Genomic DNA, 27,013 nt, shown 5'->3' on the forward strand with positions numbered 1-27,013 from the left:
AATGAATGAATTATATATAATAATTAACTTGTATATACAAAATAATCATAATGCTTAATTAATTTCTGCGAATCTTGCAGGTTCTGCAGTAGAATCTACATTCCGAAAATATGGTTATGCTTAATAAACTATAAGATGACGCTTAAAATGCACTTTTATGCTTGTACCTGAATATAGTTTATTTAAGATTATAAAATAAACTAATATTCTAATTAATAAGATATATTTTCATTGTTATTGATAAAAATTAAAACAATTCTTCAATGTCACTTTTATATGTATTATTAAATACGTACTTTATAATATGCATTTCATACTTGATAACAAACTTAATAATCTAACGTAGGCCTTTAATTTATTAAAAATATATAATACATTTTATTCTAAATTTCTTTTTATATTGTTTTCTTATCGTTGATAATGCTAGGACTAAAAAATTATAAATATAAAAAGAAACGTTGATAATTACGCAAAATTGAAAGGAATTACCGATTTTACCAAAAAAAATCCATATTTCAGGAAACTGTTCGACATACACGTAGCACTTTAGTATATAAATGATATCCGTCAAATAATTAACCGTGTCGGATGTCGCAATTGTTAAAGGTCGCAATCATTATGCGTTAATTATTTTAATCTGTCGACTCAGCTATCTCGTTGTGACTATTTGGAACGAGGCTGTTATATAACACCAGTGAAATTGTTTTCGTTTTAAGCGAATTACTAAAACGGTTTATTAGTAAGCTAAATTATTAGGTGCCTTTAATTATTATTATTATTCCTTACACCCTTGTAATTTTAATGTAGACTTTTTTTATTACTAACTCAAACTCAATTCAATAATATTCTGCATAACTTTTAGTTTGATTCATAACAAATCAAATTTATTATATGAATACATAGCTTTAATATTATTTTTTACCTTATATTAAGTACTTTTAAAAATAAAAACTTTTAAAATCATAATAAAATTCTTTCCATTTCAAAGCCCTTTTAGATTATATACTATTTTATATTATAAATTGATACTAATTAAAAAAAAACAAAGAAATAAATATTACAATAAAAATAAATATGACAAATTTCATGTTTTGTATTTTGTCTTGTGTAGCATAGGTTCTACGACTTCTACGACGTAGAGGCCTTTTCAAATGAAGCACACTGCAATTTAATTAAGTCATCGATTATTTAAAATAGCCGCTTTAGGTAAATAACTTTAATTAAACATATAAAATTAATGATTATCAAATTGTATATTTAAAAAAATATTGACTAGAGTAAATAACATGTACATTAGCTTGTATTGAACATAAGTGTTTTATTTTTTTAATTGCGTTTTAAACGAAAATTATAAAACGTATGTATTATTTAAACATAAATGTATAAGTTATACGAAGAAGGGGAATTGTAAGGAAACATACAGATTGCAATTCACAGTGTATATAATAATAACATGCCTACATTTCGTCACTCTAATGAACTACGAATACTACACGCGTAGGACGTACCACACGAGGGCTTTCATTCAGGACATGAAACGTCGCCGGAAACCGAGTCGCAGATCAATCGTCCCCACCTCTTCTCTGTCCCCCCACCCAGTCTCCACCGCAGGATCTGAGGATGTCCAGACGGAGTGGCTTATCTCAGTCGGCTCCCGGCATTCCCAGAGCGAGCACGTGTCGCTCGAAATAACGCGGTCTCAGTTATGCTGTGATAGTTGAACGCGATACAGTGATACATAAGATTCCCGCTCTTTATTTGCGTAAACGGTAAGTGGTAAATGACTGTTTAAAAAAAAGGAAAATACGAGACTTGTACGTATACTTCAGAGTTTTAGAAATCATAATGCCAATAAATAAGCATATCAATCAATGATACCCAATCTCGGGACTACTTATTACTTGTGATTTCTAAGTAATGAGACGTCTGGAAATTGGAAATTGAAGCGGGAGGAAAATATTGAATCTTTGTTTACGATCGTAATTACTGAACGTCGGGAGATGTATGATGTGACGATGTATTTAAATTAGGAACATCGCACATGCATTAAACATTTTACATTAATATATGCAATAATATTCATCTTACGTTGTCCCAGTTATTGAAGTCCAGTTTGTCATTTGATTATTAATTATTATAATATTATATTATTTGCAAATTATGCAATACTTCATTTTAGTTTACCATACATTAATAATGATATTAAATGATTATATTACTAATTATAATCAAGGTTTTAAAAATTATCCGCCATTTCACAATTGGTCAAAGGTATCTTTTATTGTTTTTTATAATTTGAAAAAAATATATAGAACCATTTTAATATAACTGTTTTATTCATTCTTTTTTTTATTGACGCTAGGCATAGATTGTGTGCCAAACATTTTTATAAATTACGACTAGGCAAAGCCAGTATCGAATATTTTTAATGATAGCGTATCCCCGCTATTGTTAACTTCTCTACGGTTCGCCGGAAGCACTAGTTGCGCGAATTGTGTTCACCATGCCTTATCAAGATTGTTTATTATCCATTTTTCTGAATGGAAATTTTTTCTTTAGCAGTTTTAAATAAATCAGTAAAAACTGTTATATGATTTAGAATAAAACAAAGAACTCTGAGTGCAACGCTATTGTATTTTAGTTATCTATATAATTGACGAAGGATATTAGAATTAACAATATCGCAAATGGGATTGAAACGGAAATTACAACTAAAGTATGACTGATAACATTTTGAAATACTTTGATTCGAAATTCTAGAGTCAACATAGTAAATACACAATGTGTAAGAAAAAGATTGCCTAATTTGTCAGGTAACTACATATATGTGTTTTGTTTTTGATATCAGAATATAATTTAATTATTTTAAGATATAAGTCTACTTGAATTTTATAATATAAAACTAATTGATATTGTACCTACACAATAAATATGTATTACAAATAATCTCCACTAGATTCAGGGTTTCTGGAAGAGATCTCTTGTTAGAGATAAGTTATCCCTTTGTACACATTTTTCATTTATATAATTTTCTGTATACTCTGTTGGTACATAAATAAAAAATAAATAAATAAATAAATATTTTTTTTATATCCAAATCAACCAAACAATATTGCAAATATATTTTTCTATTATATGTATTAATAATAATGTTCTCTAGACCGACTTCGGCCACGCGGCCAATTTCAGGGGAGATTAGACAACTGTGCAGGAGATATATAGCGAAGAAGTGTGTGCGCAAACGCAGGTGCACTCATAGAGAGTGCACTTGTATGCATCCTAACTCTCGTAATCCGATGGAACGGCAATTCGACACGACTGGAAAGAGTTCAGGCGCAGGACCAACGGCTTACGGAGTGTACACACTTCCAACTTCCAGATTCCGGGTTGCTACTGAGAATTTTCTGACAGAAAAACTTTTATTGGTCCGACCTGGGAATTGAACCCAAGACCTCCGAGTCTGCGGGCTTACATATAGCCACTAGACCAACGAGACAATCTAATATATATATATATATATATATATTAATATATATATATATATATATATATATATAATATATATATATATATATATATATATATATATATATATATATATATATATCAATATACTATAGATATAATATATATATATATATATATTAATATATATATATATATATATATATATATATATATATATATATATATATATATATATATATATATATATATATAATATCTATAGTATATTGATAAAACTTCATAAATCTTTACGAATTATGTGTAATACATGAACATTGGTTTTTTTTGTATTTATTATAAAAAGACGAGAATTGAACTACAATATAATAATGAAACTAAAAATAAATTGAAAATAGTTATTGTGTACTGGATGTGTACAAATAAATGATTAAATTTGTCAAAAAAAAAAACATACATTGCGCAAGTTGAACGAGAAAAAGAAACGCGAAAAGGCGAATTGCGGCTTTTATCTCAGTCATAGTAAAAACCAAATTTAACCCGTGCAGTTTGCAATTTGTGGGCTACTCGTATACATATGAGTGACCCGCAAATTGCATGTATGTATAGATATTAATATAAAGCTTAAAGCTTTCACTGAAAGTGTTTTCATACGCGTAGCGCGTTGAAATCTTACTCAAGCACCTTTCTAAGTTTCAAGAATTTTATTCAGCTCAACTTATCAACACACATATTCTTAAATTATATTAAGCCTTTTGAACTAGTTAATTTTTTTTGCTATCGCGTTAAATAATAGGAGTATTGTGGTTTTTTTTTAATATGCGTCAATGACTAATCAAACGTACACTCGATATTTAAACACTCTGTTAATGTTTTCATCAGTAAAAATTTAATGTGATACAACAGGGATTTAGATACCACCTCTAGACATGATGTTATTTTAATATAGAGCGTTGGATACCGAAAGCTCCAATATCGAAATCCTCGATTTAATATAACGATAAATACCTTATCATAAAGAAAAATAAAATTAAGTGGCCAGTAATTATTAAACAACAAAAAATAAAAACTACATTTAAACGCTAACCACAATATTTTTTTTATTTTATAACAGCAAAGTTCAATATTTATATCATACGGCGTCTGATACTTTTTAACTAAAATTTTCGTCTTAGTACTTTAATATCAGCGATCTAATTGGTTATTGATGAAATTACTGTAATATAGGAATACATACTTACTATACAACTGCCACGTGTTAAGGCCAAAGCGTGGGCAGCATTTATTAGAAGTAGCTGGTAGCCACAGATACTATTTTACAATATACGCTAGCACATAATTACATACATTGAAGGACAAGTAAAGATTTATTGCAAATTAATTCTGTTACGCATATACGCAAATTAATGATTATTTCTGAGAATTATTACATAATGTACTTAACTTTTTAAATAATAATGTACTTTACTTAAAGTTAAAAAAAAAAACGTAAGAGGTAAAAGATGTCAGTTTTATTAGTTTTCAATGTACAAGTTCAGGGATTTTTTTAATCTGTGACAGCTCGTTTTTTTTAAATTTATTATCATTATAATAGCAGTTTATTATTATTAACCTGTTATTCACGACAGGAAGTTTTATTATGTTTATTTTTTCTATGCATTTTTAAGTTTAATTTAATAAAAAAATAGGTAGGACTTAAGTAACGCATTATGAGATAACTATTGAAATATCTTAGTTTTATAGTATTCATATTATTCTTTCTCTATCAAATGAGCTGAAATGTCGCATTCAAGAAACCAGGCGAATCTTAACTCCGAAGATCGCTAGTTCAAAGCAGGCACTAGTTAGTATTATGAGCTTTGTTAATAAACATCATAAGACCTGCAATGTGTCCGATAAAATTCTGCCATATATAAACGATCAACCCGCAACAAAGCAGCTTGGCAAAATTACATTCAAATCTTCTACATAACAAGAGATGAGGCCTAAAGCAATATTTTCTGGCTCGTACTGTTTCCGTTAAGTAAGACAACCTACTTTTTATTAAATAAGACGAACATTAAAAAAATACATTAATATAAATTTATATGTGTATATAAACTAATGTTTTATTGTATTATTATTTATATACTATTGTTATATTATTATTAACTTTGAAAATATAAAATCAAATCATGTCTTATAAGTTGATTTTGAGCTTCTCTCCTATATGATACTTTCCATTGTGGTTGACTTATACTAATTAATATTATGAATGCGAAAGTGAGTTCGTTTGTTAAGTTTTCACGTCATAAAAACTGCATGGATCATCATAAAATTTAGCAAATATGTTGTCATGTTGTAAATGACATAAGGTACGTACTACCTACTCTCCCACTCAAACGCGGGCGAATACGGGCGGTAACTTGTATTATATCTTAAGTAAATAAACTAGCAAAATATTTAATTATTATTACATCATTATATTACGCCTATATTTACGTGAAACATTAGCGGTAAAATATCAACAGTCACATTAAGTTATTGCTTTAAACATTATTTTTGATTAGCATAATATTACAAGAAAACAAAGGTAAAACATTATAATTTATTTAGATTTTAGCCGAGATGGGCTATCGGATTAAATGTGTGGATCTTAACGAAAGGTCGCATGTTCAAATTTTGGCAAAAACTACTGATTGTTCATATAAGTAGAGTGACAAGCTTTCACTTTACCAAGTAGTGGGGCTTTTGCAGGTTTTTACTAAGAAATATGACCATGATCAAGTTGCATTAAGTACAATAGGCGGCCTTATCGATATCCAATTCATTCATACTTTCATATAAATTAAAATGTTACTAAAATATTATACAATCATTGATTGACACACCCTATTCTAGAACTTAAATAAAATATATATAAATAATATAAATAAAATATATAATAAATATATAATAAATAATAAATATATATTATTTATATTTTATTTATATAAATAAAATATATATACAATACGTAAGATTTTTAAATTGCTAGGCTTGAGCGCGCTTAATAGAGAGGTAGTGTATTCCAAAGACTTGAAGCTTCAACAGTGAACGCTAAGTCGTTCACTGTTGAATCTTTGTTAGATTAAATTAAGAGAAAATGAGCAGGAAATATTACTTTTTAATCGTTTCTTTTGTTAATCTAAAAAAATTATATTTGTTAATGATGAACAGACAACACAACAATATACATATACAATATAAGCATTAACATATTTAATAGCCTGTGGGTCTAATAGAAAGCTTATTTATCTGCAGATTATACACTGAATATTAATTAAATCGTACTCGGATTTCCTGTCAATCCTAGAGGTCATGATTAACGTGTTAGGCTCCCGGATCCCGTATGATTGTATTGACTGTATGCTATAATAAACGAAAAAAACAAAAAAAATAGACTTACTCTAGTTATGGCTGTGTTCTTACACACGATAAATTACTTGTGACAATAATAAATAATTATGATTACAATGGTATTATTAATCAATTACATGTACACGACTGTGAATAGCATTATAACATCGTGATATTGAATATTTTTGCATTCTAATCAACTAGTACACAAACATGTATGCATATCAATATACGTAGGATGTTGCAAGATTATCGAATTATTAGACACTTACTAGCTGGAAAAGGGGCACAGATTATCCCGGTCTCATGTGTGAGGTACCCCAATCCAGGAGCATTTAAATGTAAGAATTCTTCAAAGAAAAACTAAATAAAAATATAAATTATAATTACAAATTGAAACTCAACTTTTGCCCCGGAATATAAATACTAAAGGTAATATTTTATTTTGGTGAAAAGTAGTAAAATAAAAAATCACATCCTCTAGCTGATATTTGGCTGAGCAATCACACAAGTGATAGCAGTAGTCCATATATGAATAGCAGATCTTTCTAGCAGACTTGATATAAAGTTTAAAGCTGTTTAGGTGTAAATTACCATTTCACCTTGTTTAAGATGCCAAGTTTTTTGACAATGAGTTTAGCCTTAGTCTCGATGTATCTTCTAAGGCTGATGGTGGATGAAATGAGTTTGCATTACCAAAGTTCGATATTGCACTGATGATAATTTTTTCCAATCAATAAAAGTCTGTCTTAGCTCATAGATCTCAGAGCTGGTTGCATAAATACTTGATTTGTAAAACTTATCTACAGGTGCGCAAGGCGGAAGATTAGGTGGATTGATATTGCGTAATACGTCATATTTATTAATATTTTAATAACGTATTTTGATTTAAATTTATGAATTGATAAGAATTACAGTATTTGAAGGGATTTTGTAAACATAAATTCAGCCAATCATTTTGTAAAAGCATTTATGATTGAAAAATTTAATTTTTTGAAAAATATTTTTCGTAACTCATGGTATAATTAATTTATTCTGACCTTCGAATATGATAATATGAAAGTATATATAAGTGTATATAAAATTACACTGGCTCACTCACCCTTCAAACCGGAACACAACAATACCAAGTATTGCTGTTTTGCGGTAGAATATCTGATGAGTGGGTGGTACCTACCCAGACGAGCTTGCACAAAGCTCTACCACCAGTAAAATGTGTGAGTTTCGGGATAAATAAAACAGTAAGTGCTTGTATGAACCCCCACTTGTTTGAGAGTTCTTATGAGGGTACTTTTATTTTTCTATATTTATTTATTTATTTATTGGAAATAGTTACACCATCGACTTATCACTAACACATTCACTTAGCATTAGATACAGGGTATTAAATCTAGGTGAATAAATCATTACAGGTGTAAACAACATTGACCTTAAGATAAGACTATACTAACCTAATTATGTCTTAACTAAAAATTAAAAAAGATAAATAAATTATAGATAATTAAACAAAACATAAAATAAAATTTAAATACAACAACAAAAGTCTACAAGGGTTAAAATAATTAATTTATGAATAAAATGGTTTTAAAGTTATACTATGAGATCTTTACAGAGCTTCACAAAAGTTGGCTTGCTTTGGGCAAAGATGTCGATATTGCCGTTAGAAGAATATTCATTATAAGAATTAATTATTCTGTTGAGGGGTGCATGTTTACCTAAATTTGTTTTAAAAGCTGTAGTTCTAAAACGTTTTTTTATTGGGTGTCTAGGAATTTTGCGGGGAACAACTAAATTGATTTGCTGAAGTAGTTCGGATGACATTATTTGACCATGGATCAGTTTGTGTAGGGTCAAAACATCGCTGATTTCACGGCGACTTTTAAGTGATATCATTTTAAAATGTTTTAGCCTATTGTTGTAGTTAGCGCGATAAGGACAACTAGTATCCTTGTATGCAAGAAAACGGGTAAAATTTTGTTGTATTCGCTCTAGTCTTTCGATATGAGTGTTATAAAAAGGGTTCCATATATTTGATGCATACTCTAAATTGGAACGTACAAGAGAATTATAAATGCAGAGCAATGAGCGAGTATTCTTAAAATCCTTGCATGTTCGTTTTACAAATCCTAACATTTTCCAAGCTTTGATATTATTTTGTCTAGATGATTAATAAAATTTAAATTGCTATCGATAAGTACACCTAAGTCTCGAATTGAATTAACCTCGGATAAAGGATCGCCAGATATAGAGTATTTAGATAATATTGGTTTTCTGCGTCTTGTAAACTTTATATGAAGACATTTTTAACATTTAATTCCATGTTATTTTTATTGCACCAGCTAGCGAGAGCGTCTATATCTGCTTGGAGAAGGTCAGAATCGGATAACGTTTTTATAGGTCTGTAGATTTTGAGATCGTCGGCGAATATTAAGCATTTGCTAAATTTAATGCTGTCTACTATATCATTAATAAAAACTAAAAAAAGAATTGGACCTAAATGGGATCCTTGGGGTACCCCGGATGTGGGAACAAATGCAAAAGATGAATAGCCGTGAGTAATCACCCGTTGAGATCGGTTATTTAAGTAGGATACTAACCAATTCAGCAAATTACCATGGATTCCGTAATACATAAGCTTAGATATATTATATATTCAAGTATTCCACTACTTATACACAATAAACTCATATAATGCTAGAATAGCTTTATAATAATTATGCTGTATATTCCTATTTATTTTATATCCGCGATTGAATTAAAACTTTTAGATCTTTCTATTTGATTGGATACCTTTACAAAAAAAAAAACGGGTTCCATTCTGAGCCCTTGGGCGAATGTTGTGTCCAATCCTAAAAAAAAATCATCAAATTTTAACAACGATGAGACAAGACATATTGACTATTTATTTAGAATCTTGGATTCGTTAGAGTTGAAGCCACTCGTATGTATCACTGCACCAATAAATAAACGGCATAATAACTTATATGGTCGTTATAACTGCGCCACCTGTCATTGATAATAATAGTTAGCGACACTTAGTATATTTATGGCTACCGATTTTCAATGTCAGAGTATTCAAATCTACATGAATACGAGATAAAAGCTCTTTTATACCCACTTGTCCTCTTTTTCGATATTGACGATACGTATCGGCCTACATCGAGGATTATACTCAGTCTGACTTATGTCACCTCGTAACGTTAAGCTAAGTATCATCGATATTTTATATACACGATTATATACTACGAAATAATCTCAAAAACGGATTGCAGATTTTAATAAGATTTTTAAGTAATTTAAGCGATATGAATTCCATTTCTGTGAATATTTCGGTTTTTTATATGACTTCTATTTTAGTTTTTGACATGTAATTATGATAAATATTAATGTAAATTGAGTAATATATAATATATTTCTATTACCTAAATAAATTAAAATCTGGGACTTATGAAGGAACTAAGCTCGAGATGAATTGTAAACAAAAATGAAACACATGGAAAAACAGTAACCCTTCCGAGATTTCAATTAACGATTTTTCAGTTAAAATCTGCGTATAACATTTCTCTATATTTCATGTCGACTGTAAGCGAGATACTTCTGAACATAAAATTACCAAAATATACTTAAGACATAATAATTATCATCTTAAAAACTCATTGTTGAGTCTTCAGACAACTTCACAATCGGACGAAGCAGATGCCAAGTAATCTTCATCGTCACGGATAAGCAGCACTCGCTAGTTTCTAACTGTTGTGTTGAAATTAGGACAGGTAAATTTCGAATCCCTCCAAAAATTTATTGATTAGTTCTAGGCATTTTCTTTCCGTCAGTTAATTTGATAATGTTGTCAAAAGCATGTTCAGTATATATACGTGGATATACGTGACTGTATGTTTCTATAATGGTGCTCACGAACACGGATATTTCTTATCTCGGTATAATGAGATTTTTTCAAGAGTTGCCCGTTGTACCAAAATTTTGGAGCAAAATAACAAGTGTATATAGTATTGTCAAAAATGTATAATTAGATAAATAGTTATGATGTCAGAGCAATTTTGTCGAATTAGATAAATAAATGTCATTCCCCGATAATAGCAAGACTCTCTGTCTGGAGATTGGAAGTTTGCAGTATTTACACTACAGCGCCTCCAAAAGCAATAATAATAATGATTGAGTTTTTTTCGACGGTTAATATCAGGTGCCATGGACGTTTTTCTGCCTAACTGCTATGAGTACAAAATACAACTCAAAATATGAATATAGTGAAGTTATCGTAACTTTTTCTGGTCTTGGTCTTTCTTAAATTATTTAACCAAAAAGAAAAAGAAAAATTCTTTGCATCGTTTATAATTATTCACGGATTCTTCAAATTAGTTCGAATGCTATTAATAGTATATTAAGAGTAATAAAAATTACTGTAATCAATCCGTATCGCATTCTTCATTTGAATTTTACGTAATAGTGTAAATACAGTGGTTTATATATATATAAATATATGTGTGTGTGTTGTTGTATCTTTTTATCTAATGATTCTAAATCAGAGATATTTAATTTGCAACTTCTGTGACGATTTTGAAATATCGATTTGTTCAATCAAACTTGAAACTCAACACAACGTACACTCGTACAACACGATCGTGAAATTAATACAGTTCTTGGGCGACTCTGGAGTTCGGTTAGGTCTAATAATTAAATAAAACGTTATAAAAAATGTTCTTTGTAATTTTTTTAATTAAAATACAAAACAAAAGACGCCCGATCTAACAAGCGGAATACACTTATATTAATGTCGGCGCACGTGCCGACGCGCTCATTAGTGTATCAACAATGTTAGTTGTTAAAAATTTACCTTTGCTATTTTCCGTGAACAAGTCTGGTCATTTGTGTGATTTGATAGTAATGTGTGCTAATATAATAAAGCTGAATAGTTTGTTTGCTCGTTCGAAACTCTGGATTCTCAGGATTTACTATTACCGATATGAAAAAATATTTTTACGTTTGGTAGTTATTGAGAAACGTTATTGTAGACTATATAACACTATGCTACAACCAAAAGGCGAACGGGGGAGGAGTAGATATGACAAGTACGTTAAAATGCACTAAATACAATACATATGTAATGGGTGAATCTGTAATGCGTAGCGCAGGTTGTATACTATAAAACCATAGATTGAAACCCTGGTTTTTTTAAATAATGTAATAATTAATTCAATTCTATACGTAATATAGTATAATCTACTATGTTGTTTTTATATCGATAGAACAGCTATTTATTATTGCATTGTATTGACTATATATTTAAACAAATTTAAATGAAGTACAGTTAGAATTAAAAAGTAGTAGTAATTTAGTATTATAAAAAATATTGCTTATGTTATAATCTGTTTAAACTGTACCTTAAAATGCATGTCGCGGCCGTCTTTAAGAGTCGCACATTTTATGTAAGTTGAATGTATTTGTTTTATTATTATATGTAAAAGTGTTGTGACTGCTGATGGGCCTTAATAAAATAAAAAATATAATCTTTTTTTTAATATTATACTGGATAGAAAATTGTTAAGTAGGTAAAGGAGTGTATTAATTATATTATGTTCTCTTAATAATTAGTCGAAGTTAAATGAATTGAATAAGCATTTGACGTTCCATATATAGCACACTTAATGGATACTCCTTGTCTCTGTCTGTAGAGCATAATGTCAGGGGCAAGATCAATGAACTTACGACCCAAGACAGTGACTTAAATACATAGTTCATTGTTTATTATTATTTAAAATAACTTCAAACTTTTTTTGAAAAGTGCGAAAGACACATAAGAAATATGGAATATATCAATCATATTAAATATACTACAATAATAAAACAGTAATTGATTTTGTAAACGAGAAATTATTATATATAAACTAAAATCGGTCGGCTACAAATGCGAAGTATGCCTCAATTCGTCCTTTATTTGTGATTTCGTCATCCTATCAATACAATAAAAGTTTAGTGTCATGAGTGTACATTTCCAGCCAGGTACGTCGTTAGGCAGATTGCGGTGCGTGTGAGCGAGGGGAGAGCTGATCGCGATACTAAATAAAGATTTCCGCGATGACATCCGCGCGGGGCGCGTACAGTCTGTCTCCCACGTGTGGTCCCGCACTATTTGAATACGAAATTTCGAAATTGTACGAAAAAATCACAATTTCTCAGGCCAGGTTGAAATGTTTGCTGATTAAATTTGTTTTTGTGTTACACTTAGATAATTAATGTATGGATTGAAATTACTCTCTTGAGATTACTTTTTATTTTAAAATTATTTGCATTTATTGGAGTAAAATAAGCCTTCGTTATCCCAACAGAGTCAAGAAAATGACCATAGAGTGTATAAATAATAGGCTAATGATTGCTTGGTCAATTAAGTTAAATTAAAAAGAAAGTTAATATTACATTACCTATTTCTTACGATTTCTGAGGCGTAGTATTAAGGTTACGTTAAAATATATATTTATTCAAATTTTCAGAAAAGGCTTAAGTAAATTAAACATGTTATCGCCCATGAAATAAAATAAATGACTAAACAAAAGCCCTTATGTACTTTTCTCATAATTTTAATAATAAAAACAGTTACTATTAATTTATAAAATATATGCTGTTGTAGATTTTCCTATAGGTATTTTGGAGCTATATTAAGCTTTAATTAAAATTTTCGTGTATATGTTATAGGTTCGGCAGCAATCGTTTTATAAGTGCCCAAATTGTAAATTTAAATTTTTTGCATTTTTATTTTCTATGTTGTGTATATTTCTCTGACGTAATAAGATCTTCTTACAATGCCGATGTCTACAGACATCATCATTAAGATAGCTTTTGGGTAAATCCAGAAAATACTAAGTCACAAGTGTCAGTCTTAGTATATTGGTATCTAATGTACCTTATTATATTAATAAGTTTGTAGTGCTAAAAATACACAATTGAATCAATTAAGAAATTGCTTAAAATGTTTTTTTTTTTAATTGAAATTTTCGGAAGAGCGGTCACTATTACAATTTATTCAGTACACAAGTTATATACTAATGTATATATTGTGTGCACTATTGTCGATCTGCCAATTTTCTTACGGCATTAATGTTAGTAGAACAATTATATGGACATTTGTTCTGGTTAAAAGTTCTGGATTATAAGAAATATTTTAAATATTATAAATTCTTTTTTGCATTCACTACACAGATTTATTTAAAAGAGATTTAAATCGTATTTATTTTGATATTGATTAATATGTTAAAACCTGATTGTTTGTAATCGCCTTGACAAAAAAATTCATTAATTTGAAAATTGATATTGCTGCATTGACATTCTAGACTATGGTTTTTAGCTGTTACACATTAATACAAAATTAATTATATTTTATTTCAAGTTAAATCACGTTTGGTATCATATATTGTGACATTTCATCTTGTTTAATCATTGAACAAAACATGTACATGGTTTGCCAAGTGTAACGTGCCAAGTATGCATTTATTTGGGTATAATCGAAAGTAGAAGCACGAATTAATATAGAATTTAAATAAAAGTTTTTATTTAATCTGTTTAAATATGAATTAGAAGAATATATTTTTTATAGAGTAGTGGCGCATGGTTCACGTTTTTTTGACACAGAAAAAAATTGTAATATTTTTTTTCGTTTACTTGAATTCTAATGGCACAAAAATATTAGCTTTTCGTACCTGCTTGTCTTGTGACTATATATGTGAATATAAAATCTTTATATGATGAGATTTTATAAGATCTTTTTATATTTTATAAGATAAACATATAAATATGTATAATAAAGTGACATTGACTTCAAATATTTTTGTAGTAAAAATATTTCTATTTCTATTATGTTTGTAATTTATGCAATGTCGTGTACAATAAAGAGTATAAAAAAATATTAAATCACAGTCATACGAACATTCAGTCCCAATTTTATAGATCAAGATGATTTTTAATGAGATGAGATTCGTGAAATTCAAAAAACTCCGATTTCATGTCTCTTCTCCTCATAAGTAACTCATTATCACCCTTTAAATTATAATATTTAATGTTGATTATAATACATATATACATAAAACCCACATTATGTTTTTGTAAAATCTTTAATATTATCAGTTCAATTTCAAATATAACGGATAATATAATACCACCTCATTCATTTGATAACGTCCTTAACAATTTCGTTAGGATTTCGACATCTGAGCGGGACATATTATTGTGTAATCAATTCCGTCACTCTCATAGTTCAATTGGATGGCAAATCGACATGACCAGAGAGTTGGGACATAGGACTAACGAGGTTTGTTTTTCGAGACATGGGAGTGTAAATACCGCGAACTGGCAAACCCCGGGTTGCTACTGGACTAATTTCTTAACAGAAAAATCAAGTACCGATTTCTTTATGTACCTGAAAATTTAATCAATAATCTTGGGATAGGTAACTTTATCAGCTAGATTAGATCAACGACGGAAATAAAATAGGAGTAACTCAATAAATTAAGTATGAATATATGTTTTACTTTGTAAAAAACTACCGCACCGCATAACTTAGTCTTTTGCCAGTTACCAATAATCTCGAAAGAAACTACATTCCACTATTTATCTTACAACAAATATATTTAATGTAAGCAAAAAAGCACAGTGGTCAGAACGCATGAATCTTAACTGATGATCGCCGATTTATACTCAGGCAAACACCACTAAATTTTCATGACCTCAATTTGTGTTTATTCTTCCCGTGCTCGAAGAAAAACATCTTGGGGAAACCTGCATCTCCAATTTCAATAAAATTCTGCCGCATTTGAAGTCAGCTACAAAACTTCTCCTTTAAGGAAATGCAGGCCTTAGCCCAGCTGTGGGATATTAACAATTACTGTATTTATATTTAATGTTAAATGTTGTAACAGTATTCGTATTAAAGATTATTTGTTATTGCCTATGAATAAAAATGTAGTTAAATCTGTTTGAGATTAATAGATTTCGACAACTTTTGACCGATCGCCATGACAGTTGGAATACATATATAACACAGAGAATATTTTAGCGCAAGTCATTCCGAATAATAGTTTACAATCAATCAAATTGCAACGCAGCTGGTATATAAAATATAATAAATGGAGACTGTAACAATATATTTTTGTGTTTACAGAAACGACGGTGTCCCATCAAGATGCCGCTACAAATCAGACGAAGTGGTTGTACTTCATTTCTTCGAGAGAATCTTTTAACCATCCTAACTGTGATTGGAGTTGCCTCCGGAACGCTACTCGGATGGAGCCTCAGGGCATCTGGCATTGAATGGTCGCGACGTGATGTCATGTACTTCCAGTATCCAGGTGAACTGTTCCTCAGGATGCTGAAGTGTTTGATAGTGCCATTGTTAGTTTCTTCGATTGTTTCTGCGATCGGTTCACTAGATCTCAGTCTATCTGGCAAGTAAGTTCATGTTTTTCATAATATTTTTGACATTACGATAAATTGATATTTATAATATATATTATTAAAAAAGTGATATTATAATTAGGTAAACATTAACGGCTTTTCTTATAAAAGTTTGGTGGAGTGGTCAAGGTTGGTGGCGCATTGTCTATAAGCGATGGTTGACATTTCTTACAATGCCAATGTCTAAGGGCGTTTGGTGACCACTTACCATCAGGTGGCCCATATGCTCGTCCACCTTCCTATTCTATAAAAAAAAAAATAATAATTGGACAGTACAACATTTTTATGCTATTATATCTTTCATAATCCGTGAACACCAAATATTTGTGATAACTAGCTTATTATTATTCTTAGGGTTGGTCTCCGAGCCATCATCTATTACATGACGACGACAGTATGTGCAGTAATGCTCGGTATAGCTCTAGTCACTACAATCAAACCTGGTCGAGGCTCTGATGCTTATACTCAGCCCAATGTTACCAAGAAACTCATCACGAAGGACACGCTCACATCGGACACTCTATTGGATCTAATAAGGTGATTATGAAACTGTTGTTTTCTTTTTTAAATATCAATATTTTTTTTCTAAAATGTGGTATCAATGTCTTAATGAACGTGGGTATTAACAGCCGTTACACTGCTAGGCAAGGGCCTCACCCGAGCGTGTTGTTCTTTAACGGAGTTTCACAACATTGCTTCATTGCGAGTAGTCGTATATTTTTGTCACAGAATTTCTATAATAGAATACTCAATGCGTTCTCGGTTTTGTTTCGGCGACCTTCAGTTAGTAACCTAATATATCACCAATAGGTCATCTCTGCTGTAGTTAAATGAATGCTTAGTTAAGGAAGCAATAATTATAATATTTGAAAATTTGTCATTTATTAACTTTTTGTCTGTAGAATGACTAAAAACCAACCTTTAATCTTGTGTTTAATATTTTAAAGTGGGATAATCCTTGAGTCATCTAACATACTTAATCATAGAGGCCCTTTTATGAATCCAAAGGAATATTAATTATACAAATAGATACGCGCTTAATATCTCGTTAACGAGTCGTTTTAAATGCTCAGATGATATTTCATATGTCATTTGCGTGTCACTCTATATTGGCTTAATGAAAGTGTTAATTCACCCGTCCGGGCGAAATTTGCGAAAACAGTAAATAAATTATTCGGCAACAACTATTTTTTAAACTCGCATATTTTATTTCATTAACAAATAGTTTCCAAAAATTTGAGTTTGCATTCGTAACGAGCACATCCGGTAGCCTTGGCGATGTAGCGGATAAGTTGCAGGAAAGTCGTCTGCGTTGGTTTGGCCACATTAGCTCTAGACCACCAGACTATGTCGGGAAACGATGCCTGGACTTTGTTGTCGAAGGCCCTAGAATCCGCGGCAGGCCCAAAAAGCGCTGGCTCGATGTTGTGAGGGACGATATGAGAGAGCACGATCTTGCTTTAGATCGGGCAAAGTGGAGGCATAGATGCAGGAAAGCGGACCCTGGCGTTACTAGGCCGGGAAAACGCTAGACAGAAGAAGAAGAAGAAGAATTTGTTTCAAGTTGTTATTAAATTATAGTTCTTACGTTTCAATTAGTCTATAACCATATCATTGCGTCCGCCATATTATGTTTCCTTGCTTTAAGTAAGTTAAACGAATTGCTAAAAACCATCAAAATTCTTAAAATTTTAAATTCAGAATAACAGTTTTGCTTGACAAAATTGTTCTACATAATAATGACGGCTTCGTTACTTGTTAGTCTAGTGATTAGAACATAAAGCTGTAGAATATGTAGTTAGCTACTAGACTGTACTGAGTCAAACCTCGGGTTTGATCGAACGTGACATTCACAGTAACATTAATCATCAAATAAAGAAATGTAGGTTATGTTACTTTGATTAAAAGTAAGTAAGTAATTGATTTAGCTAAAGTTACGTATTTTAGTCAAATTCTTCTTAAAAGTTAATTTATTTTTACTGGATCTATAGGAGCTCAATAATCATTTAGTTTATTATGAGATACCACTCACTCATGAGATATTCTACCGTAACACAGCAGTATTTAGTAATCATAGTATTCTTGTTCCGGTTTAAAGGTGACTGGAGCCAGGGCAAATCGGGCTGTGTCATCAAACATGGGATATAACATCTTAGTTCCCAAGTTTGATGATGCATTCGCGATATAGAGTTGGTTAATACATATTTCTTACAATGCATACCACCACCACCACCACTTATATTTATACCATGCCCGCCCTATAGAAACAGTATCTAGATAAAGATGTTTTTAATGTTATAAAGAGCATATTTAATCTGTCGGCTTATAAATTAAAAGCAATTGCTAATGACTAAAGATCAAGACGTTGACATGTCCGACTTGAAAGTATAATGGATGAAGAGTCTAATAGTTGAACGGACGCCTAGATTGTTCTTTTAATTTACCTGACAGTATAACTGGCTTTTAATTTATTTTAGTGGCTTATCCTCTTATAAACATAATTCACAAGATATCCTTTATAATCCGTTATTCTATAAACAGCTGTCATTCTTAATAAAATTTAAAAAAGGAGTACGTTCGCATATGTTTTTATGTATGTTCACTAATCACTCGGAAGCGGATAGATCGATTTGAATGCTTTAAATTTTCTAATGATTCTTTTGAAGTAGATCATAGGTTTTATTTAAAAAAAATAGTATTATTATTGTCTTTTGACGTCAATGTATTTTTTAATATTTTATTTCTTTATAACGTGACAACCGATTTCGATTACTTAAAGTCAATTGTATTCGTAGATATTTGGGCATAATAATTTATTTTCTTTATTGAAATCGGTTTAGTATTTTTTATATAATAATGCAGCTTACACTAAAACTCAGCTACTGGCGTTAGCTTTTTCGTGGATAATTAAATTTGAACTTATTTGATACACAGCTTGAATATCTTATGAAATCTAATAACATATAATAGTTTTCAATAATTTTTTAATAATAATTTGGACGAGAACTTTCTGATACGATGTTTCAAAAACGTATGACAAAAAAAAACTTGATAGTGATTGCTTTTTTTGTTTGACACTTATTTTTGTAAAATATTCACATAATACAATGTAACCCAATTATACATTATGTGAAGTTTAGTTTAGACGAAAACACGTGTGTCTCTCAGTAAGATATATTTGCATAGTAGGTAAAGACGAATAGATCAATTGATTATTATCTAAAGCATTTATATAGTTCTTACAAACTACAATGTCGTTTAATGTATTCACTCTAGTACTCATTGACTTGCCAAGAAATAAATTGAATTAATAATAATCTAAGATAAAGACTATAATAATACAGCATTGGACTATATTACAGGTAGCTTTCTTACCTATACTGAAAATTAAACAGAATTCTTTCTTTCTTAATTCTTAAATATACTATTTTGCTTTTACGCATAAAAGAATAATTTAAATTGTTTCTTATTTGTTAGAAATTTTATCATTTAAAAATTTAATTATGCCTTTTTAGCTTCCATCCAAATCGGTCATGAGGCACACTTGTACTATTTACTCTTTATAATATTCGTAAATCTCGCATTACAAAGCTGACTTTCGTAAAATGATTAAAAAGGTACCATGTTAATATACATATTCTTAATTAGTTAACCCTAAGCATAAATTATAAACGTAATCACATAAAATGAAAAGTGGTTATCAAAAACCTAATCATCTCAATCAAGGCGCCAACGTTCGCGCGAAGTTTATTCGTAATTGTCAATTGTCAAGAGAAACGGCGCGCGCGTCGGTTCCCTCCTAGTCAGTCTTCATCAGCCCGCGCTATTTATATTGCGCCCTAGATACCATTACTAGGGCTGGCATGCATAATCGTAATAAATTGCCTGTAAAATTTTGGCCGCCCTAATTGTACTGGAGACCTTCAATTTCAATTTTCAACAGTGTCTAATCTGTTTACTCGACACTGTTTATAAGCCAGTACTTTGTAAATAGCAGTACTATATACTATTTATATTCTATTTTGGATTTATGACTATGATTTCGAATCTGATGAATATTCTGTTTTATTAATAAATAAAAACAAAAAAAAATAATGAACTTGACTAAAATGTATTCTATTTTCAAATAAAAAGATAAATTGAATGTTTTCAGAAATTGCCTAATTGCTTTGATGTGATTGACACTCTTTTGATTGAATTAATTTTGTTAAGTATGACCCTATTGACATTATCAATAAAGCAAAACAAGACAACGGATCGACGTGCAGGATTGTCTGCCCGCCAGGTGACATAGGTCATCGAGTTAAAAGCTAATACGCATCTCTCGCAACGATTAAAGAATAAAATTAAGCTACTACAATGTTACAAAGTGCAAACAAAATATATTTTAATCATGTTTAAGACGTTTTTTAATAACTATTTATTAAAATAAAATGTTTTGTGGGATTGTATAATTTTTTAATCTGGGCTTAAAAATTCTATAGTACTAAAACTTTTTTTTTTGCCGTTACGCTTACCTCGTCTTAATTTTGAACTTGGTTTATAAACAATAATGGTCATATAAATGTTGTGTTTATAAAATTAAGTCAATATAGCCTTTGCTATTCAAAATATTTATCCTCCTGTCGTTGGATTTAATTAAATATGCAAGGCTAAATGTTCACCAAATTATTTAAAGATAAGACAAACTACACTACACATTCTCGTAGTTAACTTTGAAAATTTTATGGTCACGAAGATGCAACTTTGTTATAATATCGGATTCAGTAAATAATAAATAAATTTATGTAAAATTCTTCAATTTTTAATATATATTGTAATATATATAGAATGAATACAATTTAGAACTTACAATCTTTGGAATTAAAAGACTCATACGAGAATATGCCTTTGAATGTAATATAATTAAGTTAACTTGTAACTATTTAATAATTAGTGATTATAAATATTATTTTCAGAAACGTATTTCCGGAGAATATAGCTCAGGCAACAATCGCGTCATACCGGACGCGGCTGGCTTATGATCAGAATGACACTAAAGCCATCAAAGGTGATTAATATTGTCATAATACCGTATTGAAAATAATAACAGGCTTCAATTTTATGTGAAAGAAACCTGTGATATTTAAGGCTGTAAATAAATTATAATAATGTAAACTAGCGTTATTTTCTGTAGACCTCGTGCTAATCAAAAAATCTTTTATATAAAATTTGTTACTCTTACTATTTAGTTATGAAAAATAAAATAAGCAACATATAAACATACGTAGCATTTGTTGTCCTTAAGTTCTAAACTAAGCAATGTGAAAGTTCTACATTAAACGTATAAGTTGTTGTTACATTAGGAAAGGTTAAACAAACAAATGAGATTTACCTAAATGTCTCGATCATCTCTCAAGGATAGATTAGTCTATTCGGTGTCCATCTATACTAATATTATAAAGAGGTAAAGTCTGTGAGGTTGTAGGGGGTAATCTCTGGATCTGCTGAACCGATTTTGAAAATTCTTTTACCAATAGACACCTACATTGTTTGTGAGTGTCATCGAATGTTGTGGTCAACGCGACTTTTGGCAGTAAGTAAATAAATCATAGCACTCAGTACTAACCAAACCACAATCATAATTTCATTACAAGTAAAAATGTTTACCGCCCAACAAAGTCGGCACGGGTCAGCAAGTATTTAATAAAATGTATTAAAAAGGTATTAATCGTAAATAATAACGATATTTAATGTTCTTTATACTTTAAATCTGTAAAACCCTTGTAAAAATTAAAAAATCATCATTTTTTTTTATTTGAGGGCCAAAAATTAACAGGTACAAAATATTATACACATTTGAATTAAGAACATAGAAGTCGTGGATGTCATCTTGTAATAAATATATTATCATCGTTTCAGGTCACCTGGAAACTTATAAAATAGAAGGTGACTACCAAAGCGGCAGCAACGTGTTGGGGCTGGTATGCTTCAGCATTGTTTTGGGTATCACACTAGGCAAAATGGGGGAACAGAGTCGGCCGTTACAAAATTTCTTTCACGCCTTGTCAGAAGCTATGATGATCATCACTGGATGGGTTATTTGGTGAGGATTATAAATGTTTCTAGACGATATAATTTTTTTAAAATTTCAAATACAATTATCATGATGTTAAAATTCAATATAAAAGTTGATTTTGAATAAAATTAAAAAGGACATTACGGTATACGGCATCTATACTAAAATTACAATTCAATTAAAATGCGTAATGTATGTATAAAGGCTATAGATTCATACATATAAAGGGTATACATTCATAGTTACTACCAATGTATTATCTATATACATTTAATACTTTTTATGCATCTTGCACGAATTTTGTGTAATGCAAGTATTTGGAATATTGTCGTAACTTTTATTGCTTAATCATATATTTTCAGGTTATCACCACTCGGTGTATTCTTCCTCGTGACAGCAAAAATCATGGAGATAGAATCATTTTCGGAATTAGTTGGACGGTTGGGTCTGTACTTCATGACAGTGCTTTTGGGCCTTTTCCTCCATGGCTTTGGTACTTTAAGCATTTTGTTTATCCTGGCTACTAAGAAACTCCCGTGCCGCTACATTGCTAAGATGGGACAGGTTATGGCAACTGCTTTTGGTACTGCTTCGAGGTAAACTACTTTTAATCAATGTGGAACCGCAGTACAAATAAAAATTTGCTGTAATTTATAACACATATAATCTATTAATCCAGTTCAGCAACAATGCCCATCACGATCGGATGCTGTGACGACATGGGTCTGGACCCACGCATCACTCGCTTCGTGATCCCCATCGGCGCTACTATCAACATGGACGGGACCGCGCTGTATGAAGCCGTGGCTGCCATATTTATCGCTCAACTTAGGAAAGTTGATATGTCTTTTGGCAAAATTGTAGCTGTCAGGTGAGAAGTGATTTTCCTGAAAGTTAACTTTTAAGCTATGTAATGGCTGTGTTATGAATACATGCAGGACAAAGTTTTTCTTCAGTCGTGTCGGCTTGACGTCACGTCGACTTATAAAAGTGAGAGAATAGAATAGAGTGAATTCACCTGTGTTAGAAAAGAAATTTGCACACAAATATTTATGCGAAGTCAGCTAGTCTCCATCGTGAATGTCCGACATCGGTCAGGAGAAATAACAAAATACTTTATTTAAAATACTTGAAATGCAAATTATAATCCCATAATAAAATATCAGCGTTTTTGAATATACAAATATATAAAGATTTAAACTACATTAAGCTTATAAAATTTAATATAAGAGTGGAGAGGTATAATTAAATAGAATAGATTTTACATGAAAAAGGAATTACTTCTTATAATTATTATAAGATGTAACGGGTAGCAATTGATGATCCATTTGCTTTTTGCATGCTTAGTTTATGTAATAAAAATAATTTTTCTCTATTATTTAAGTGTAACAGCCACAGCAGCTAGTATAGGCGCGGCGGGCATCCCACAAGCGGGGCTGGTTACCATGGTGATGGTGCTGGACACCGTCAATCTGCCAGCTGAGGACGTTTCCATCATTCTCGCAGTCGACTGGTTACTGTAAGTAATCTTTTGTAATTCTCTTATCTAAACCACAAACAAAAACTACAAACTCTCCAAAACAAAATTATAAAAGCACTATACAAATACGATTATTTGACACAAACTGAAAAAATTTACAAAGACACCAAAATTCTTAACATTAATCAACTATACACTCTTAAAACTGGCATTCTTATTAGGAAAATAATCACTCAAGAGATACACTCCCAAATACACTTTCATAAGAAAACTCATACACACTACACAAGGAGACGAAACAAATTAGAGTTGCCAATAATTAGAACTAACTATGGAAAGAGGGATATAATGTTCGAAGGAGTGCAAATTTATAATAAGTTACCCGATGAAATTGTAAACAGTGAAAGTTTTACAATATTCAAGAATCGCCTTATCAAATATATACAAAGTAACTATTACTAAAATAAATATCAGTTAATGTGGTCTCACCGCTATGCGTTGCATTGTAAGTTTTTATAGCATGCGTAATTATTACTTTTCTAATACTACCTACATCTTTTTTAATATTGTTAACTACTTTAATTTACTGTATCCGAGACACTATCTTTATTTTTAACTTAAATTAACGTAAAAAATTGTATATTTCTCATTTTAAGTGAATTTTTTGTATTATTTATGAGAAATAAATGTCTATAAACCGAAACCTGACCTGTACATAGACATAAGATTGTATAAATATTTTTTTTCTGTAAAATTCATAAGTAATCTTTCTGTTATTATAGTGATCGATTCCGTACTACAATTAATGTTGTTTGTGATGCACTTGGCGCCATCATAGTTACGTCTCTATCACAAGGTGACATCGACAAGTCGCGCGCACTACAGAACGACAGAGAACTTGCGCCTGCGCATGAACTAACCGAGCTAGAAAAGGGTGAGCATTGAACGATCTCGTTCAGCGGGCTCGCCGTCTATTTGATTTAGAGCTCTACTCAGTATAAAGTCTCGCTCCATAATTCAAAATGTATTAAAACCTCATTTCACAATATAAATTGATTTATTCAAGAACAGTTGAATATAATTTCAAAATTTTGTCTATATAATTGATCAGTGTGACTTAGTTTAGTTCGCCTGTGGACTAAAAATTGATACCTTTGTTGCATTTTAATTTTAAAGTATAATAAATTAAAGAAATAGATTTAGACGCTTAATTGACAATAACGATTGCGAGAGCGAGACAGAGTACTTCGTGTATCTGTGTAGCGCTCTGTATGAGGTTAGCGTCAAGCGTTATAACGGTTAAGCGTTCTGTGTTCAATAACGATAACGTTATTCTGTATTAGGACAATAACGTATAAGTAGTGTGAATTATTTTTGTTGTGATTATTAATTTATTACGTTGCGTTGTTTGTTAGATACAGGTTTTATCATCTGGACAAGGCTGGATTAAATATATAACAAAGAGGCAATATTAGTGTCAACATCTCATCTCATTTTAAATGTTAATTATTAACCACAATAAATAAATTATTCATAAGTGTTTTCACATAAAAAATAACGCATTAAACAATAAAATATATATTGTATAGAGATCGTGCAGATATTGTGAATCGTGTATCATTGAGACCCCTGAGCGAAGCGGGGCCTATTGATAATTTATTAACATTTGCTTTTATATTAATTCAGCCTTCACCTGGGTTATGATTTATATAAGTAAATATATGTTAAATCAAATAATGATATCTTTGTTATGTGAAGTCATTTATTAAATATTTAAAAGTATCTTCGTTATTACAATAATTTAAGTAACAATAATAATATTTGATGTGTATTATAAATGTTGTCAAAAATATTTGTTTTGTTTAAATATATCAATATTTCTATTGTATTTATCTATCATTTTAATCTATATAAGTATTAAATGGATTTAAAAATACATCAGTGTGTTCGTAATGTGCCAAATAAAAATATTTTAAAGCACTAAGCAGCTATATTGATAGTACTTAAAACGATTTCATGATTTCTCAAAAACATTTAACTTGTAAACAGCATTTGAATACCTTTTGAGACGTCGTGAAACCGGTTTTGAGACCAACTTTATATTTCCTATTGAATATTAAAAATATATATGTAAATCATATACATCAACAAAGCTCTATACTATTTTCCTACATATATATGATAATTGATCGTACTTTGAATAAAAATTACAGATTTTCTCAAAAGAGAAGCTGTATTTTAGCAGACCTTTACACTTTAATGTATTAAAATGAATGGTTAAAGCGTTTTAAATTAAGCGATAAATTTGACACTGTTTTATTCGTCGTTTTTCGTTATGCAACATTATAAAATTTCAAAATGTAACCTTACATATAGAAACGATGGAATCAACTTAGACCCTTAAAATGTTACTCATTATATTCAGAGAAATTTTACTTTAAAAACTTGAAACCTCTGTAGCCGAGATCTGTTCATCTATTTTTGTATGAATGTATTAGTATATCCTTTATATGTGTGTATGTCTGTAGTGGTGTTATATCTGTATTATTAAATGTGCCATAATACAAGTTCGTGTGAAATAGTCTCTCTAGTGTTCCGTCATTACGCCGTTGCATTCCAGTTATTAACTTATTGTGGAATCCAATAACACTTAGTGTTTTTTTTTTTTTGTTAAATTTTATTGTTATATTTTATTTTATGATCGTTGAGAACGATTTAAAAATGAAAAATTTGTATGGAATACAAAATTAATCACGTTATTTGTTATTTTTTAAATAAAAATAAACACATTGATTATATATTATTTATTATTAATTTATCATATCATCAAAAATGGCCAAAAATTAGAAATTTAAGTGAATGTTTAACCTAAGTTAAAATGGAACGTTTTAATTGTCAGATTTTATTATTTAAAATTATTATTGTAATCGTGCATATGTAGATATAAATTAAAAATCTTAGGTGTGAGTTCTCTTGTCATTTATATTGAATTTTTTTTAAAAATTATAAATTTCTTATAGTTGCCATGTACATATTTTCTTTTCCACTTTTTCAATATTTTGGTACTGTCAAGGATACCAAAAACTAATAGTCATTACGTGAAGTGTAACATCAAATTCAAATCATTATAGATTTTCGATATCGCCATTTATGATCTTGTTTTTGTTTTTGCCACT

At 30.1% G+C, this 27,013-nt stretch overlaps 1 protein-coding gene across 1 annotated transcript; it reads left to right on the plus strand.

Moving 5' to 3' along the window:
• Nucleotides 1-1,625: 1,625 nt before the first annotated feature.
• LOC126774984 (excitatory amino acid transporter 3) lies at nucleotides 1,626-26,618 on the plus strand. Its single transcript, XM_050496681.1, has 9 exons — nucleotides 1,626-1,769; nucleotides 16,007-16,293; nucleotides 16,654-16,836; nucleotides 21,258-21,349; nucleotides 22,201-22,384; nucleotides 22,720-22,953; nucleotides 23,037-23,228; nucleotides 23,742-23,876; nucleotides 24,620-26,618. Exons 2-9 carry the CDS (start codon nucleotides 16,028-16,030, stop codon nucleotides 24,780-24,782), a joined length of 1,449 nt encoding a protein of 482 aa, XP_050352638.1. The 5' UTR covers nucleotides 1,626-1,769; nucleotides 16,007-16,027; the 3' UTR covers nucleotides 24,783-26,618.
• The last annotated feature ends 395 nt before the right edge of the window (nucleotides 26,619-27,013 follow it).

The sequence above is a fragment of the Nymphalis io genome, chromosome 17 (assembly GCF_905147045.1).
Source record: "Nymphalis io chromosome 17, ilAglIoxx1.1, whole genome shotgun sequence".
Lineage (NCBI taxonomy): Eukaryota > Metazoa > Arthropoda > Insecta > Lepidoptera > Nymphalidae > Nymphalis > Nymphalis io.